The sequence below is a fragment of the Carcharhinus amblyrhynchos genome, unplaced genomic scaffold (genome assembly GCF_965287045.1).
Source record: "Carcharhinus amblyrhynchos unplaced genomic scaffold, sCarAmb.v2.hapA scaffold_713, whole genome shotgun sequence".
NCBI lineage: Eukaryota > Metazoa > Chordata > Chondrichthyes > Carcharhiniformes > Carcharhinidae > Carcharhinus > Carcharhinus amblyrhynchos.
The window spans coordinates 12,365-30,391 of record NW_027650453.1 but is presented as its reverse complement, the minus strand read 5'-3'; the positions used below and the strand labels follow the sequence as shown (position 1 = coordinate 30,391).

General features: G+C 57.0%; 1 protein-coding gene across 1 annotated transcript in view; it reads right to left on the bottom strand.

The window, feature by feature from the left end:
- Positions 1-18,027, bottom strand: part of LOC145339867 (U4/U6.U5 tri-snRNP-associated protein 1-like) — a 39,931-nt gene that overhangs the window by 14,481 nt on the left and 7,423 nt on the right. Inside the window, exons 4-11 of the mRNA XM_080184399.1 lie at positions 16,374-16,503; positions 14,837-14,942; positions 13,925-14,002; positions 12,036-12,135; positions 10,876-11,018; positions 10,099-10,305; positions 9,824-9,942; positions 8,799-8,938 (exon numbers count right to left, since the gene is read on the bottom strand). Coding sequence (XP_080040525.1) covers positions 8,799-8,938; positions 9,824-9,942; positions 10,099-10,305; positions 10,876-11,018; positions 12,036-12,135; positions 13,925-14,002; positions 14,837-14,942; positions 16,374-16,503 — 1,023 coding nt within the window. The remainder of the gene's footprint in view (positions 1-8,798; positions 8,939-9,823; positions 9,943-10,098; positions 10,306-10,875; positions 11,019-12,035; positions 12,136-13,924; positions 14,003-14,836; positions 14,943-16,373; positions 16,504-18,027) is intronic.

Sequence of the window (18,027 nt, the reverse complement as noted above, 5' to 3'; positions counted from 1 at the left end):
CAGCAGTGTTAACCCACTGTGTCACCGTGTCCCCGGGAATCGAACCCGGGTCCCTGGCGCTGTGAGACAGCAGTGTTAACCCACTGTGTCACCGTGTCCCCGGGAATCGAACCCGGATCCCTGGCTCTGTGAGACAGCAGTGTTAACCCACTGTGTCACCGTACCCCCGGGAATCGAACCCGGGTCCCTGGCTCTGTGAGACAGCAGTGTTAACCCACTGTGTCACCGTGTCCCCGGGAATCGAACCCGGGTCCCTGGCTCTGTGAGGCAGCAGTGTTAACCCACTGTGTCACCATGCCCCCCGGGAATCGAACCCGGGTCCCTGGCGCTGTGAGACAGCAGTGTTAACCCACTGTGTCACTGTGCCCCCGGGAATCGAACCCGGGTCCCTGGCTCTGTGAGACAGCAGTGTTAACCCACTGTGTCACCATGCCCCCGGGGATCGAACCCGGGTCCCTGGCTCTGTGAGACAGCAGTGTTAACCCACTGTGTCACCGTGCCCCCGGGAATCGAACCCGGGTCCCTGGCTCTGTGAGACAGCAGTGTTAACCCACTGTGTCACCGTGTCCCCGGGAATCGAACCCGGGTCCCTGGCTCTGTGAGACAGCAGTGTTAACCCACTGTGTCACCGTGTCCCCGGGAATCGAACCCGGGTCCCTGGCTCTGTGAGACAGCAGTGTTAACCCACTGTGTCACCGTGCCCCCGGGAATCGAACCCGGGTCCCTGGCTCTGTGAGACAGCAGTGTTAACCCACTGTGTCACCGTGCCCCCGGGAATCGAACCCGGGTCCCTGGCTCTGTGAGACAGCAGTGTTAACCCACTGTGTCACCGTGCCCCCGGGAATCGAACCCGGGTCCCTGGCTCTGTGAGACAGCAGTGTTAACCCACTGTGTCACCGTGTCCCCGGGAATCGAACCCGGGTCCCTGGCTCTGTGAGACAGCAGTGTTAACCCACTGTGTCACCGTGTCCCCGGGAATCGAACCCGGGTCCCTGGCGCTGTGAGGCAGCAGTGTTAACCCACTGTGTCACCGTGCCCCCGGGAATCGAACCCGGGTCCCTGGCTCTGTGAGACAGCAGTGTTAACCCACTGTGTCACCGTGTCCCCGGGAATCGAACCCGGGTCCCTGGCTCTGTGAGACAGCAGTGTTAACCCACTGTGTCACCGTGTCCCCGGGAATCGAACCCGGGTCCCTGGCTCTGTGAGACAGCAGTGTTAACCCACTGTGTCACCGTGCCCCCGGGAATCGAACCCGGGTCCCTGGCGCTGTGAGGCAGCAGTGCTAACCCACTGTGTCACCGTGTCCCCGGGAATCGAACCCGGGTCCCTGGCTCTGTGAGACAGCAGTGTTAACCCACTGTGTCACCGTGTCCCCGGGAATCGAACCCGGGTCCCTGGCGCTGTGAGACAGCAGTGTTAACCCACTGTGTCACCGTGTCCCCGGGAATCGAACCCGGGTCCCTGGCGCTGTGAGACAGCAGTGTTAACCCACTGTGTCACTGTGCCCCCGGGAATCGAACCCGGGTCCCTGGCTCTGTGAGACAGCAGTGTTAACCCACTGTGTCACCATGCCCCCGGGGATCGAACCCGGGTCCCTGGCTCTGTGAGACAGCAGTGTTAACCCACTGTGTCACCGTGCCCCCGGGAATCGAACCCGGGTCCCTGGCTCTGTGAGACAGCAGTGTTAACCCACTGTGTCACCGTGTCCCCGGGAATCGAACCCGGGTCCCTGGCTCTGTGAGACAGCAGTGTTAACCCACTGTGTCACCGTGTCCCCGGGAATCGAACCCGGGTCCCTGGCTCTGTGAGACAGCAGTGTTAACCCACTGTGTCACCGTGCCCCCGGGAATCGAACCCGGGTCCCTGGCTCTGTGAGACAGCAGTGTTAACCCACTGTGTCACCGTGCCCCCGGGAATCGAACCCGGGTCCCTGGCTCTGTGAGACAGCAGTGTTAACCCACTGTGTCACCGTGCCCCCGGGAATCGAACCCGGGTCCCTGGCTCTGTGAGACAGCAGTGTTAACCCACTGTGTCACCGTGCCCCCGGGAATCGAACCCGGGTCCCTGGCTCTGTGAGACAGCAGTGTTAACCCACTGTGTCACCGTGTCCCCGGGAATCGAACCCGGGTCCCTGGCGCTGTGAGGCAGCAGTGTTAACCCACTGTGTCACCGTGCCCCCGGGAATCGAACCCGGGTCCCTGGCTCTGTGAGACAGCAGTGTTAACCCACTGTGTCACCGTGTCCCCGGGAATCGAACCCGGGTCCCTGGCTCTGTGAGACAGCAGTGTTAACCCACTGTGTCACCGTGTCCCCGGGAATCGAACCCGGGTCCCTGGCTCTGTGAGACAGCAGTGTTAACCCACTGTGTCACCGTGCCCCCGGGAATCGAACCCGGGTCCCTGGCGCTGTGAGGCAGCAGTGCTAACCCACTGTGTCACCGTGTCCCCGGGAATCGAACCCGGGTCCCTGGCTCTGTGAGACAGCAGTGTTAACCCACTGTGTCACCGTGTCCCCGGGAATCGAACCCGGGTCCCTGGCGCTGTGAGACAGCAGTGTTAACCCACTGTGTCACCGTGTCCCCGGGAATCGAACCCGGGTCCCTGGCTCTGTGAGACAGCAGTGTTAACCCACTGTGTCACCGTGCCCCCGGGAATCGAACCCGGGTCCCTGGCTCTGTGAGACAGCAGTGTTAACCCACTGTGTCACCGTGCCCCCGGGAATCGAACCCGGGTCCCTGGTGCTGTGAGGCAGCAGTGTTAACCCACTGTGTCACCGTGCCCCCGGGAATCGAACCCGGGTCCCTGGCTCTGTGAGACAGCAGTGTTAACCCACTGTGTCACCGTGTCCCCGGGAATCGAACCCGGGTCCCTGGCGCTGTGAGACAGCAGTGTTAACCCACTGTGTCACCGTGCCCCCGGGAATTGAACCCGGGTCCCTGGCTCTGTGAGACAGCAGTGTTAACCCACTGTGTCACCGTGCCCCCGGGAATCGAACCCGGGTCCCTGGCTCTGTGAGACAGCAGTGTTAACCCACTGTGTCACCGTGTCCCTGGGAATCGAACCCGGGTCCCTGGCTCTGTGAGACAGCAGTGTTAACCCACTGTGTCACCGTGTCCCCGGGAATCGAACCCGGGTCCCTGGCGCTGTGAGGGGGCAGTGTTAACCCACTGTGTCACCGTGTCCCCGGGAATCGAACCCGGGTCCCTGGCGCTGTGAGGGGGCAGTGTTAACCCACTGTGTCACCGTGCCCCCGGGAATCGAACCCGGGTCCCTGGCGCTGTGAGGCAGCAGCATTAACCCACTGTGTCACCGTGCCCCCGGGAATCGAACCCGGGTCCCTGGCGCTGTGAGGCAGCAGTGTTAACCCACTGTGTCACCGTGCCCCCGGGAATCGAACCCGGGTCCCTGGCACTGTGAGACAGCAGTGCTAACCCACTGTGTCACCGTGCCCCCGGGAATCGAACCCGGGTCCCTGGCTCTGTGAGACAGCAGTGTTAACCCACTGTGTCACCGTGTCCCCGGGAATCGAACCCGGGTCCCTGGCGCTGTGAGACAGCAGTGTTAACCCACTGTGTCACCGTGTCCCCGGGAATCGAACCCGGATCCCTGGCTCTGTGAGACAGCAGTGTTAACCCACTGTGTCACCGTACCCCCGGGAATCGAACCCGGGTCCCTGGCTCTGTGAGACAGCAGTGTTAACCCACTGTGTCACCGTGTCCCCGGGAATCGAACCCGGGTCCCTGGCTCTGTGAGGCAGCAGTGTTAACCCACTGTGTCACCATGCCCCCCGGGAATCGAACCCGGGTCCCTGGCGCTGTGAGACAGCAGTGTTAACCCACTGTGTCACTGTGCCCCCGGGAATCGAACCCGGGTCCCTGGCTCTGTGAGACAGCAGTGTTAACCCACTGTGTCACCATGCCCCCGGGGATCGAACCCGGGTCCCTGGCTCTGTGAGACAGCAGTGTTAACCCACTGTGTCACCGTGCCCCCGGGAATCGAACCCGGGTCCCTGGCTCTGTGAGACAGCAGTGTTAACCCACTGTGTCACCGTGTCCCCGGGAATCGAACCCGGGTCCCTGGCTCTGTGAGACAGCAGTGTTAACCCACTGTGTCACCGTGTCCCCGGGAATCGAACCCGGGTCCCTGGCTCTGTGAGACAGCAGTGTTAACCCACTGTGTCACCGTGCCCCCGGGAATCGAACCCGGGTCCCTGGCTCTGTGAGACAGCAGTGTTAACCCACTGTGTCACCGTGCCCCCGGGAATCGAACCCGGGTCCCTGGCTCTGTGAGACAGCAGTGTTAACCCACTGTGTCACCGTGCCCCCGGGAATCGAACCCGGGTCCCTGGCTCTGTGAGACAGCAGTGTTAACCCACTGTGTCACCGTGTCCCCGGGAATCGAACCCGGGTCCCTGGCTCTGTGAGACAGCAGTGTTAACCCACTGTGTCACCGTGCCCCCGGGAATCGAACCCGGGTCCCTGGCGCTGTGAGACAGCAGTGTTAACCCACTGTGTCACCGTGTCCCCGGGAATCGAACCCGGGTCCCTGGCGCTGTGAGGCAGCAGTGTTAACCCACTGTGTCACCGTGTCCCCGGGAATCGAACCCGGGTCCCTGGCTCTGTGAGACAGCAGTGTTAACCCACTGTGTCACCGTGCCCCCGGGAATCGAACCCGGGTCCCTGGCGCTGTGAGACAGCAGTGTTAACCCACTGTGTCACCGTGTCCCCGGGAATCGAACCCGGGTCCCTGGCTCTGTGAGACAGCAGTGTTAACCCACTGTGTCACCGTGCCCCCGGGAATCGAACCCGGGTCCCTGGCTCTGTGAGACAGCAGTGTTAACCCACTGTGTCACCGTGCCCCCGGGAATCGAACCCGGGTCCCTGGCTCTGTGAGACAGCAGTGTTAACCCACTGTGTCACCATGCCCCCGGGGATCGAACCCGGGTCCCTGGCTCTGTGAGACAGCAGTGTTAACCCACTGTGTCACCGTGTCCCCGGGAATCGAACCCGGGTCCCTGGCTCTGTGAGACAGCAGTGTTAACCCACTGTGTCACCGTGTCCCCGGGAATCGAACCCGGGTCCCTGGCTCTGTGAGACAGCAGTGTTAACCCACTGTGTCACCGTGCCCCCGGGAATCGAACCCGGGTCCCTGGCTCTGTGAGACAGCAGTGTTAACCCACTGTGTCACCGTGTCCCCGGGAATCGAACCCGGGTCCCTGGCTCTGTGAGACAGCAGTGTTAACCCACTGTGTCACCGTGCCCCCGGGAATCGAACCCGGGTCCCTGGCGCTGTGAGACAGCAGTGTTAACCCACTGTGTCACCGTGTCCCCGGGAATCGAACCCGGGTCCCTGGCGCTGTGAGGCAGCAGTGTTAACCCACTGTGTCACCGTGTCCCCGGGAATCGAACCCGGGTCCCTGGCTCTGTGAGACAGCAGTGTTAACCCACTGTGTCACCGTGCCCCCGGGAATCGAACCCGGGTCCCTGGCTCTGTGAGACAGCAGTGCTAACCCACTGTGTCACCGTGCCCCCGGGAATCGAACCCGGGTCCCTGGCGCTGTGAGACAGCAGTGTTAACCCACTGTGTCACCGTGCCCCCGGGAATTGAACCTGGGTCCCTGGCTCTGTGAGACAGCAGTGTTAACCCACTGTGTCACCGTGCCCCCGGGAATCGAACCCGGGTCCCTGGCTCTGTGAGACAGCAGTGTTAACCCACTGTGTCACCGTGCCCCCGGGAATCGAACCCGGGTCCCTGGCGCTGTGAGGGAGCAGTGTTAACCCACTGTGTCACCGTGCCCCCGGGAATCGAACCCGGGTCCCTGGCTCTGTGAGACAGCAGTGTTAACCCACTGTGTCACCGTGTCCCCGGGAATCGAACCCGGGTCCCTGGCGCTGTGAGACAGCAGTGTTAACCCACTGTGTCACCGTGCCCCCGGGAATCGAACCCGGGTCCCTGGCGCTGTGAGACAGCAGTGTTAACCCACTGTGTCACCGTGCCCCCGGGAATCGAACCCGGGTCCCTGGCACTGTGAGACAGCAGTGTTAACCCACTGTGTCACCGTGCCCCCGGGAATCGAACCCGGGTCCCTGGCGCTGTGAGACAGCAGTGTTAACCCACTGTGTCACCGTGCCCCCGGGAATCGAACCCGGGTCCCTGGCTCTGTGAGACAGCAGTGCTAACCCACTGTGTCACCGTGCCCCCGGGAATCGAACCCGGGTCCCTGGCGCTGTGAGACAGCAGTGTTAACCCACTGTGTCACCGTGCCCCCGGGAATCGAACCCGGGTCCCTGGCTCTGTGAGACAGCAGTGTTAACCCACTGTGTCACCGTGTCCCCGGGAATCGAACCCGGGTCCCTGGCGCTGTGAGACAGCAGTGTTAACCCACTGTGTCACCGTGCCCCCGGGAATCGAACCCGGGTCCCTGGCGCTGTGAGACAGCAGTGTTAACCCACTGTGTCACCGTGCCCCCGGGAATCGAACCCGGGTCCCTGGCGCTGTGAGACAGCAGTGTTAACCCACTGTGTCACCGTGCCCCCGGGAATCGAACCCGGGTCCCTGGCGCTGTGAGGGAGCAGTGCTAACCCACTGTGTCACCGTGCCCCCGGGAATCGAACCCGGGTCCCTGGCGCTGTGAGACAGCAGTGCTAACCCACTGTGTCACCGTGCCCCCGGGAATCGAACCCGGGTCCCTGGCGCTGTGAGACAGCAGTGTTAACCCACTGTGTCACCGTGTCCCCGGGGAATCGAACCCGGGTCCCTGGCGCTGTGAGACAGCAGTGCTAACCCACTGTGTCACCGTGCCCCCGGGAATCGAACCCGGGTCCCTGGCTCTGTGAGGGAGCAGTGCTAACCCACTGTGTCACCGTGCCTCTGGGAATCGAACCCGGGTCCCTGGCGCTGTGAGGGAGCAGTGCTAACCCACTATGCTCACTAGGTTCTTTACCCAGAGGGTGGTGAGGGATTGGAATGCCCTGCCTGCTGCAGTTGTAAATGCGCCTAGTTTGGGGGCGTTTAAGAGATCCGTGGATAGGTTTATGGATGGAAAGGGATTGGTTTAGGTTAGAAGGTCATTGCTTTTTAAGTGGTCAGCGCAACATCGTGGGCCGAAGGGCCTGTTCTGCGCTGTAATGTTCTATGTTGCCCATATGAGTTTAAGTGTACTGAGGAGCTAGGAATGGGTGGAGTGTACTGCGTGGGAGAAAACAATGAGAGTCATTGCTGAGGGTCTGAATGATGATGGGTGGCCTTTAGGGAAGGAAATCTGCCATCCTATACTCGATCTGGCCTGTCGAAGGAGGGTTAATTAGACTAATAACCACATAACCACAGATCTAGGAACACTAACACAATACTAACTTAAGAACAAATGATCTTGGACTATGAGAATGCAACCCAGCCAGGGCTTTGCCATAGAAGGCAGCTCTGTATTTACAAGATGGATGCGTTTTACTTTTGGTTACATTTTGTGAAACCTCAGTCAGTGACAAAATACCGCAAGGTCCAGGCAGGAGAGGGAAGCAACAATACTTCCCCTGAATTGTAGTAATGTCAGCAGTGATTGGGAAGAAGGCGGCTATTAATGTTAGCCTTATGAGTACAGTCATACAACTCCGAGAGATAATACAGGTGACGAGCAGAGAAAGAATTTCTCAGGGTCGGTCGAGAATCACATGGGTTATTTCACTGTCCAGCGTGCCACATTCGCTAGGTAACAGAAGGGAGGTGACATCTGTATTTAATAACAAGTAAAATCCTATGAGATCTGGATGTGTATTGCTATTGGTTGGAGTTAGGTGGATGGCACGGTGACACAGTGGGTTAACACTGCTGCCTCACAGCACCAGGGACCCGGGTTCGATTCCCGGGGACACGGTGACACAGTGGGTTAACACTGCTGTCTCACAGAGCCAGGGACCCGGGTTCGATTCCCGGGGGCACGGTGACACAGTGGGTTAACACTGCTGTCTCACAGCGCCAGGGACCCGGGTTCGATTCCCGGGGGCACGGTGACACAGTGGGTTAACACTGCTGTCTCACAGAGCCAGGGACCCGGGTTCGATTCCCGGGGGCACGGTGACACAGTGGGTTAACACTGCTGTCTCACAGCACCAGGGACCCGGGTTCGATTCCCGGGGGCACGGTGACACAGTGGGTTAACACTGCTGTCTCACAGCGCCAGGGACCCGGGTTCGATTCCCGGGGACACGGTGACACAGTGGGTTAACACTGCTGCCTCACAGTGCCAGAGACCCAGGTTCGATTCCTGGCTCGGGTCACTGTCTGTGTGGAGTCTGCACATTCTCCCCGTGTCTGCATGGGTTTCCTCCCACATTCCGAAAGACTTACTGGTTCTCCCTCAGTGTAACCCGGACAGGTGCCGGAGTGTGATGACTAGGAGATTTTTACAGTAATTTCATTGCGGTGTTAATGTAAGCCTTACTTGTGACATGAATAAATAAACTTTACCTTATTGGCAAGACAATTATCGACTGATTTATATTATATTAATGTTACTGGTTAGTGCCCAGCAGGAAGGAGGGCAATCTGGTTTTGGGAATGTATAACTGCCTTCACCAGGGCATTCTTCTTCAGACTGATATCCGGCTGCCCACATTCTTTAGTCTGAGTTCAGGGCTCCCTCGTATCATTCTCCCATTCGATCGTTTGGTTAAATAAAGTCATTTCTCCAACGTCAGCACACTGCATTTTAACTCTTTGCACTTAGCTCAAATCTGAACAAACGCATAGCCACGAGGGCAAATCCCCATCGATGTGGCCAACACACCCACCCAGACATACCGTCACTGATATCCATGTTCTCCACACGCACGTCATCGGACGCAGTTTGTATGTCTGGAGCTGCAGCCTCGACTCGTTCTGCATCACCCTCAGCCTCCGTCCCTGTCTCATTATTAAACCTCCAGCCTCGACCACGTTCTCTGTCAAAGGTGGGCACACCAGAATGAATCTCAAATGGGGGAGTGAGAGGCTCCATAACAGCAATCCCTCCGTAACTTAATAATAATCCGCAAAACAAGTAATTTCACAGGGCGTGGGTGTCGCTGGCATTTATTACCCAGCATTTACCCCCCACCCACAACTGCCCCCTGGAGAAGGTGGTGGGTGAGCTGCCATCTTGAAATTGCTGCAGTCCCCGTGTGGTGTAGATACACCCACAGCGCTGTTAGGGAGGGAGTTCCAGGATTGTGATTGGACATCAGTCAGTCCCCGTGTGTGGTGTAGGTACACCCACAGTGCTGTTAGGGAGGGAGTTCCAGGATTGTGATTGGACATCAGTCAGTCCCCGTGTGTGGTGTAGGTACACCCACAGTGCTGTTAGGGAGGGAGTTCCAGGATTTTGACCCCAGCCACAGTGAAGGAACGGCCGATATATTTCCGCGTCAGGATGGTGAGTGGCTTGGAGGGGGATCTTGCAGCTGGTGGTGTTCCCCATGTGTCTGCTGCCCCCCACCTTGTCCTTCTAGGTGGTAGAGGTGGCGGGTTTGGAAGGTGCTGTCGAAGGATTCGATACTTAGCCACAGTCACGGTAACCGTGACAACTATGATCCATTATCGGAAAAACCCATCTGGTTCCCTTTAGGGAAGGAAATCTGCCGTCCTCACCCCAGTCTGGTCTACATGGGACTCCAGAGACACAGCAATGTGGGAGACTCTCAACCACCCCCACCGCCTCCCCGAAATGGGCCGAGTGAGACACAGCTCATGGGGGCAATCAGGGATGGGGAATGAACGCTGGGCTCGTCAGCAACGACCCCCCCACCCCACGAGAAACAAAACTGCGCAGCAGTCAGGGCACAACTCACCTGGATCCGTAGTCTGACACGGTGCTTTCGTGCCCTTGGGCAAGAAGATCGTCTGCTTTGAGCGCAGTTTCCTTCTTCCGAATCTTCTTCACTCTCCTTTTGGTTTTCTTAAACGTGACCTGGGAGCGCGAGAGAGACAGACAGAGAGAGAGAGAGAGACAGAATGAGACAGACAGAGAGAGAGAGAGAGAAGTTAGCAGTGTGGCCAGACCCAGAGCATGGTGATACAGCATTCATTCCACCTCAGGGCCACTCCCACTGCCCCCCAGCCTCACCATCTCCTCCTCGGTGTAGAATTCAGATGCCAGTTTCATCTGTGGCATGTCCAGGGTCTGTGCCTGGTTCCGTAGGGTCTCCCGGATCTGCTGCAGCTCCCGCTCCCACGAGCCATCGGCCGTCCCACCAGCCTCTAGCTTGAAGGATTTCTTCTTCTCACCGTCAATCTCCTCATCGTACTTGGACAGGATCGACTTGGCCTTGAACTTGGAAACAGAAGGAGAGCAAGAAACAGTCAGAGGCCATTCGAACCCTGGGTGCGATACTTTCCCATCAGTCCCTGGCTGACTCACCCACTCTCACACCCGAACCCAGGGATCACTGGACAGTGATCAGGGGCAGGAACCCTGGCTGATTTCCCCTCTCTCTCTAACCCAGGGATCACTGGACAGTGATCAGGAGCAGGAACCCTGGCTGATTTCCCCTCTCTCTCTCTAACCCAGGGATCACTGGACAGTGATCAGGAGCAGGAACCCTGGCTGATTTCCCCCCTCTCTCTCTCTAACCCAGGGATCACTGGACAGTGATCAGGAGCAGGAACCCTGGCTGATTTCCCCTCTCTCTCTCTCTAACCCAGGGATCACTGGACAGTGATCAGGAGCAGGAACCCTGGCTGATTCTCAGCTCTGCACAGTAAGATAAACTTGGCTAACAGCGGGACATACAGAAGGTGGGACATCGGTCTGGGTGAGGGGGCAGCCTCACCAACACCCATCGCCACTGCCTCACACTGCAGCGCTGTCCCGAGTGAGAAGGGGCCTGTGTAGGGGTCTCACCACGGCCATATCGTCGACACTCTCCTCCTCCTCGTACGGTTTATAGTCGGGCTTCTTCTTCTTCTGCTCCACGTTCTTGGTGGCTCGCTCCTTGTCCAAAATGTTGACGTTGACAAGGACGTCATCTTCCTCATCCAGGACCCCTGGGAGGGAGTACAAGTGACACAGCGTTACACGGTACAGCTTCATCTCTCCTCCCAGCGAGAGCTCGACCCCTGGCGCCAGTGTTCCTCCCCCTCTCAGAAACAACCCTTCTACCCTCTCCCCCCAAACAGTGTAAATCACCCCACACACACACACCTCTCCTTGTCCAAAACCTGCAGAGTCTATCCTGTCCACTGTGTGATTTCTGTCCTCAAATTTTTAAAATTTTATCAGTATCACAAGTAAGGTTTACATTCACGCTGCAATGAAGTTACTGTGAAAAATGCCCTAGCTGACACACTCCGGCACCTGTTCAGGTATACAGAGGGAGAATTTAGCACAGCCAATTCACCTAACCTGCATGTCTTTCAGAGTGTGGGAGGAAACCAGAGCACTTGGAGGAAACCCACACAGACACAGGGAGAATGTGCAGACTCCACACAGACAGTGACCCAAGCCGGGAATCGAACCCGGGTCCCTGGGCACTGTGAGACAGCAGTGCTAACCCACTGTGTGAACCCGGGTCCCTGGGCACTGTGAGACAGCAGTGCTAACCCACTGTGTGAACCCGGGTCCCTGGGCGCTGTGAGACAGCAGTGCTAACCCACTGTGTGAACCCGGGTCCCTGGGCGCTGTGAGACAGCAGTGCTAACCCACTGTGTGAACCCGGGTCCCTGGGCGCTGTGAGACAGCAGTGCTAACCCACTGTGTGAACCCGGGTCCCTGGGCACTGTGAGGCAGCAGTGCTAACCCACTGTGTGAACCCGGGTCCCTGGGCGCTGTGAGGCAGCAGTGCTAACCCACTGTGCCAGCACAGAGACACAATGGGCTGAACGGCACTGTAGGGATTATGAGATTACCATCAGACACCTTCAATCTGTTCACCCGCCCTAAGCTTTACTGCCCCCACTCAACACAAAACCTTGTGTGTTACTGAACCTGATATGAGCCGACAGCGGGAGAGCTCTGAATGTTACGGTTTTAATTTCCATTTCCCTCTCTCCCACCGCGCTTACCTTTATCCTTCAGCGTCAGCACCACAGCCTCTCCCTCCTTGAAAGCCTCAATATCGTGCTGGACTGTGAGCCCCTTCAGGTCCCGGGACGTATAGGCAGACTTTGAAAGGGATGAAGAAAGAGAGAAAGTGGTTACTGTACGGTTCCCTGCATGACTCCAACCCCCATCTCCTGCCGTCACAGAGTGTATCTAGGGTGCGTGGTGATTAAGAACACTCCTCGCTCGCTGTATATACTGCCGTGTTCCTTTCATACACAAGGTCCCCCTATGGATACAGCCCATTGAGTCTGTATCGACCACAATCCCACTCAACCTCTATTCTCGTAACATTCACCCTAGCTCATCCCCACCCACTAAGGGACAATTTAGCATGGCCAATCCACCTAACCTGCACATCTTTGAACTGGGGTGAGGAACTGGAGCCATTGGAGGAAACCCACTCAGACATGGGGAGAATGTGTAAACTCCACACAGACAGTGACCCGAGGCTGGAATTGAACCCAGGATCCTGACTGTGAGAGGCAGCTGTGCTAACCCACTGTGCTGCCCCGATCACGTGCTGGGCTTAACAGCCTGGGGTTCACCCCTCGGAGGATTTATCTTCGATGGGCAGCCTGTGTCCTCCGGTATGGCTACGGAAACCCAAAGCAGATTTGCCATGGTGAACTGTACCAGAACATAGGGACAAGGAGTAAGGCCACTCAGCCCTTCCAGCCTGCTCCCCCAATTCAATAAGATCATGGCCCATTGGATTGTAGGGCACCCCCCAATCCCCTCTGCCACACACAACCCAAAACCTTTCACTAACATATCCTCTCCGACTCTCTCAAATGTTTACAGGTGCACCATAGAAACATCCTTTCCATATATATCACAGCTTGGTATGGCTCCTGCTGCACCCAGATACAGAGTAAAGCTCCCTCTACACTGTCCCCATCAAACACTCCCAGGACAGGTACAGCACGGGGTTAGATACAGAGTAAAACTCCCTCTACACTGTCCCCCCCATCAAACACTCCCAGGACAGGTACAGTATGGGGTTAGATACAGAGTAAAGCTCCCTCTACACTGTCCCCCATCAAACACTCCCAGGACAGGTACAGCACGGGGTTAGATACAGAGTAAAACTCCCTCTACACTGTCCCCCATCAAACACTCCCAGGACAGGTACAGCACGGGGTTAGATACAGAGTAAAGCTCCCTCTACACTGTCCCCCCCCATCAAACACTCCCAGGACAGGTACAGCACGGGGTTAGATACAGAGTAAAGCTCCCTCTACACTGTCCCCCCATCAAACACTCCCAGGACAGGTACAGCATGGGGTTAGATACAGAGTAAAACTCCCTCTACACTGTCCCCATCAAACACTCCCAGGACAGGTACAGCACGGGGTTAGATACAGAGTAAAGCTCCCTCTACACTGTCCCCCATCCCAGGACAGGTACAGCATGGGGTTAGATACAGAGTAAAGCTCCCTCTACACTGTCCCCCCATCAAACACTCCCAGGACAGACAGAGCACAAACCCCAATCCCACCATCACCACGGAGAGTCCCAGTGTGTTGTCTGACGAAGGGTCACCCAGACTGGAAACATTGGCTCTGTTCTCTCTCCACAGATGCTGCCAGACCTGCTGAGATTTTCCAGCATTTTGTTTTTGTTTCAGATTCCAGCATCGGCAGTGTTCAGCTTTTACCCCAGGCTGTTCTCTTGTGGCCCCTACATTCTGAAATCCATGCGGAGGTGTGTAAGGTGGGGGAAGGAGGAAGGTGAGTCGGGCTAGGGATGGAAGGATGCCCTGGCACTTCCCCAGTCAAGCCAGGTCTCCCCCGCACTCGCACTCTCTCCCTCTCCGCCCCCCCACCACTGAAACACTGAGCTCCCTCACCTGTCTCTGTGTTTGTAACTCCTCCTCGATCAGGTTACTGACACCGAACTCTTCGTCCATCTCCTCGAGGAGCTTGGCCTGTAATGAATTCCCCAAAGACACAGGCATTGAGGAAAGATCTTTAACTCTGAGGGTGATGTCAGGAATTGGCTGCTCGCTCAGTGCCACGGGTATTGCTGAGGCTTTGTACAATCCCTGACGCACACATCCACACTCCCCTAGCCCACAGCCCAGCTCCCCCACCCTGCCGCTGCCTGTCTCTCCCCCAGCGCCCCCCCCAAACGCGCACTCTCTCCCCCAGCGCCCCCCCAAACGCGCACTCTCTCCCCCAGCGCCCCCCCCAAACGCGCACTCTCTCCCCCAGCGCCCCCCCCAAACGCGCACTCTCTCCCCCAGCGCCCCCCCAAACGCGCACTCTCTCCCCCAGCGCCCCCCCCAAACGCGCACTCTCTCCCCCAGCGCCCCCCCCAACGCGCACTCTCTCCCCCAGCGCCCCCCCCAACGCGCACTCTCTCCCCCAGCGCCCCCCCCAACGCGCACTCTCTCCCCCAGCGCCCCCCCCAACGCGCACTCTCTCCCCCAGCGCCCCCCCCAAACGCGCACTCTCTCCCCCAGCGCCCCCCCCAACGCGCACTCTCTCCCCCAGCGCCCCCCCCAAACGCGCACTCTCTCCCCCAGCGCCCCCCCAAACGCGCACTCTCTCCCCCAGCGCCCCCCCGCACACCCGCCCCCAACAAACCCCCCCCCCCCAACCCACACACACGTCCACACACCCCTTCCCACAGCCCAGCTCCCCCACCCTGCCGCTGCCTGTCTCTCCCCCAGCACCCACACATACACACACTCTCCCTCAACAATCCCCCACACACTCTCCCCCCGTGACCCCCCTCTCTCCCCGCTACCGATACTCACCCTCTTCTCGGCCATCTCCTTCTCCCGCTGCAATTTCCTGCTCTTCTCCACCCAGGCCATGGCATCATCAAGCCAGGCATCATCGTCCCCCAGAGATTTCACCTTCCTGTGAGGGAGCACGGGGCAATGAGATGGTCAATGAGATATAAACAGAGAACAGTACAGCACAGGGACAGGCCCTTCGGCCCCTCCAAGCCTGCACCGATCATGATGTTGGCCTAAACTAAAACCGTAAGCGACTCCACAGTCCGGATCCTTCCATTCCCATCCTATTCATGGATTTGTCTAATCGGCCCTTAAGTGCTGCTGTCATATCTGCTCCCACCACCTCCCCAGACATTCATCACCCTCATGTTAAAAGCCAGCACCCCACATCTCCTTTAAACCTTGCCCCTCACAGCTTAAACCTGCTCCCCCTAGTAACTGACACTTCCACTCTGGGAAAAAGCTTCTGACTATCCATTCTGTCCATGCATCTCATAATCCTGTAGACTTCTATCAGGTCTCCCTTCAACCCCCGTCGCTCCAGTGGGAACAAACCAAGTTTCTCCAACCTCTCCTCATAGCTGATGCCCTCCACACCAGGGCAACATCCTGGTAAATCTTTCCTGTACCCTCTCCAATAAGATGGGAAAATGTGAAGTTGTTCATATTGGAAGGGAGAACGAAAGAACAGAGCGTTACTGGAGGAAACCTGCAGCACAAAGGGACTTGGGGGGGCGGGGGGGGGGTTACTTGCGCACACAAAACAAAAAGCCAGTACACAGACACAGCAGGTAAGAGAGTGTGTATATGTGTGTGTGCACGTGTGGAGTCTGAACGTTCTCCCCGCGTCTGTGTGGGTTTTCTCCGGGTGCTCCAGTTTCCTCCCACAGTCTAAACACGTGCAGGTTAGATAAATTGGCCATGCTAAATCGCCCCTTAGTGGCAGGGGCACTAGCTAGGGTAAATGCATGGGGTTACAGGGGATAGGCTCCGAATGGAACTGTGGTCAGTGCAGACTCGATGGACCGAATGGCCTCATCCTGCACTGTAGGGATGGGTTTTGTTTTTAAAACGACAATCGATGGTCACTATTACTGATGTGGAGATGTTGGTGTTGGACTGGGGTAAACACAGTAAGAAATCTCACAACACCAGGTTAAAATCCAACAGGTTTATTTGGTAGCAAAAGCCACTAGCTTTCAGAGCGCTGCTCCATCATCAGGTAAGTCTTTGTCACGTTACCTGATGAGGGAGCAGCTCTCCGAAAGCTAGTAGCATTTGCTACCAAATAAACCTGTTGGACTTTAACCTGGTGCTGTGAGATTTCTTACTATTACTGAGACAGACACATACATACCAACTTTTCACTCTTGGAATTTAAATCCCCCCAGCCGCCGTGGTGAGATTTGAACCTGTGCTGTGTGTCTGTCTGTCTCTCTCTCTCCACCCCCCCCCGAAAAGTGCTAACCTGGATTATTAACGGAGTGAAATTGCCACCTTTACCAGACGGTGCAGCCACAGGGATACCACAGGCTCGCCAGCTCAGACCTACCCGAGTTTCTGGTTGAGAAGACGTTTCTCCTTCAGGGCAGCTAGCTTCACCCGGATATCCTCCTGCTGCTTGGTGGCAATGGGGTTAATCGCTGGAACCACCACGGGGTCTTCCTTCGTCCCCACCTCGGCTGAGAAAAGGGGGATGGAGGAGAGGGAGCAAGAGGGGGAAAAACATCAAAGTGTGTTCCTGCGGCTCAGTCCCCCCCCGTCCCTCCCTCGGTCCCCCCGTCCCTCCCTCAGGAAGGGGAGTCACGAGGCACTATCAACAAATGGCGACATTGTCAATCTAACAAAAAGAATCCTGGCTGCCAATCTGTACACAGCAAGATCCCACTGACTGTATGAGGAGCGGTTGAGGACTCTGGGTCTGTGCTCGATGGAGTTTAGAAGGATGAGGGGGGGCATCTCGTTGAAACTTACAGAATACCGAAAGGCCCTGGATAGAGTGGACCGTGGGGAAGATGTTTCCACCAAAGTCGGAGGTGTGGTAGATTGTGAGGAAGGGTGTCATAGTTTGCAGGAAGACTTGGACAGGTTGCAGAGCTGGGCCGAGAGGTGGCGGATGGAGTTTAATGCAGAGAAATGTGAGGTAATTCATTTCGGTAGGAGTAACAGATGTGTTGAGTATAGGGCTAACGGGAAGACTTTGAATAGTGTGGAGGAGCAGAGGGATCTAGGTGTATGTGTACATAGATCCCTGAAAGTTGGGAATCAAGTAGATAAGGTTGTTAAGAAGGCATACAGTGTCTTGGCGTTTATTGGTAGGGGGATTGAATTTAGGAGTCGCAGCGTTATGTTGCAACTGTACACAACTCTGGTGCGGCCGCACTTGGAGTACTGTGTGCAGTTCTGGTCCCCACATTACAGGAAGGACGTGGAGGCTTTGGAGAGGGTGCAGAGGAGGTTTACCAGGATGTTGCCTGGTATGGAGGGGAGATCCTATGAGGAGAGGCTGAGGGATTTGGGGTTGTTTTCGCTGGAAAGAAGGCGGCTAAGAGGGGATCTTATTGAAACATATAAGATGATTAGAGGTTTAGATAGGGTGAATAGTGATAGCCTTTTTCCTCGGATGGAGAAAGCTAGCACGAGGGGGCATGGCTTTAAACTAAGGGGGGGGTAGTTATAGGACAGATGTCAGGGGTAGGTTCTTTACCCAGAGGGTGGTGAGGGATTGGAATGCCCTGCCTGCTGCAGTTGTAAATGCGCCTAGTTTGGGGGCGTTTAAGAGGTCTGTGGACAGGTTTATGGACGAAAAGGGATTGGTTTAGGTTAGTGGGTCATTGTTGTTTTTTTTTTAAACTGGTCGGCGCAACATCGTGGGCCGAAGGGCCTGTTCTGCGCTGTAATGTTCTATGTTCTATTAGTCAGAGAGACTGGGATCCGAGGGCACAGCCTCAGAGTAAGGGGACAGCCCTTTAGAACGGAGACGAGGAGGAATTTCTTCAGCCAGAGGGTGGGTGAATCTGTGGGATTCGTTGCTACAGAGAAGGCCGGGTCATTGAGTGCATTGGAGACAGAGATAGATTCTCGATTGGTGAGGAGGTCAAAGGTTATAGGGAAAAGGTGGGAGAATGGGGTTGAGAAACTTATCAGCCATGGCAGAGCAGACTTGATGGGCCGAATGGCCATATTCTGCTCCTATATCTTATGGA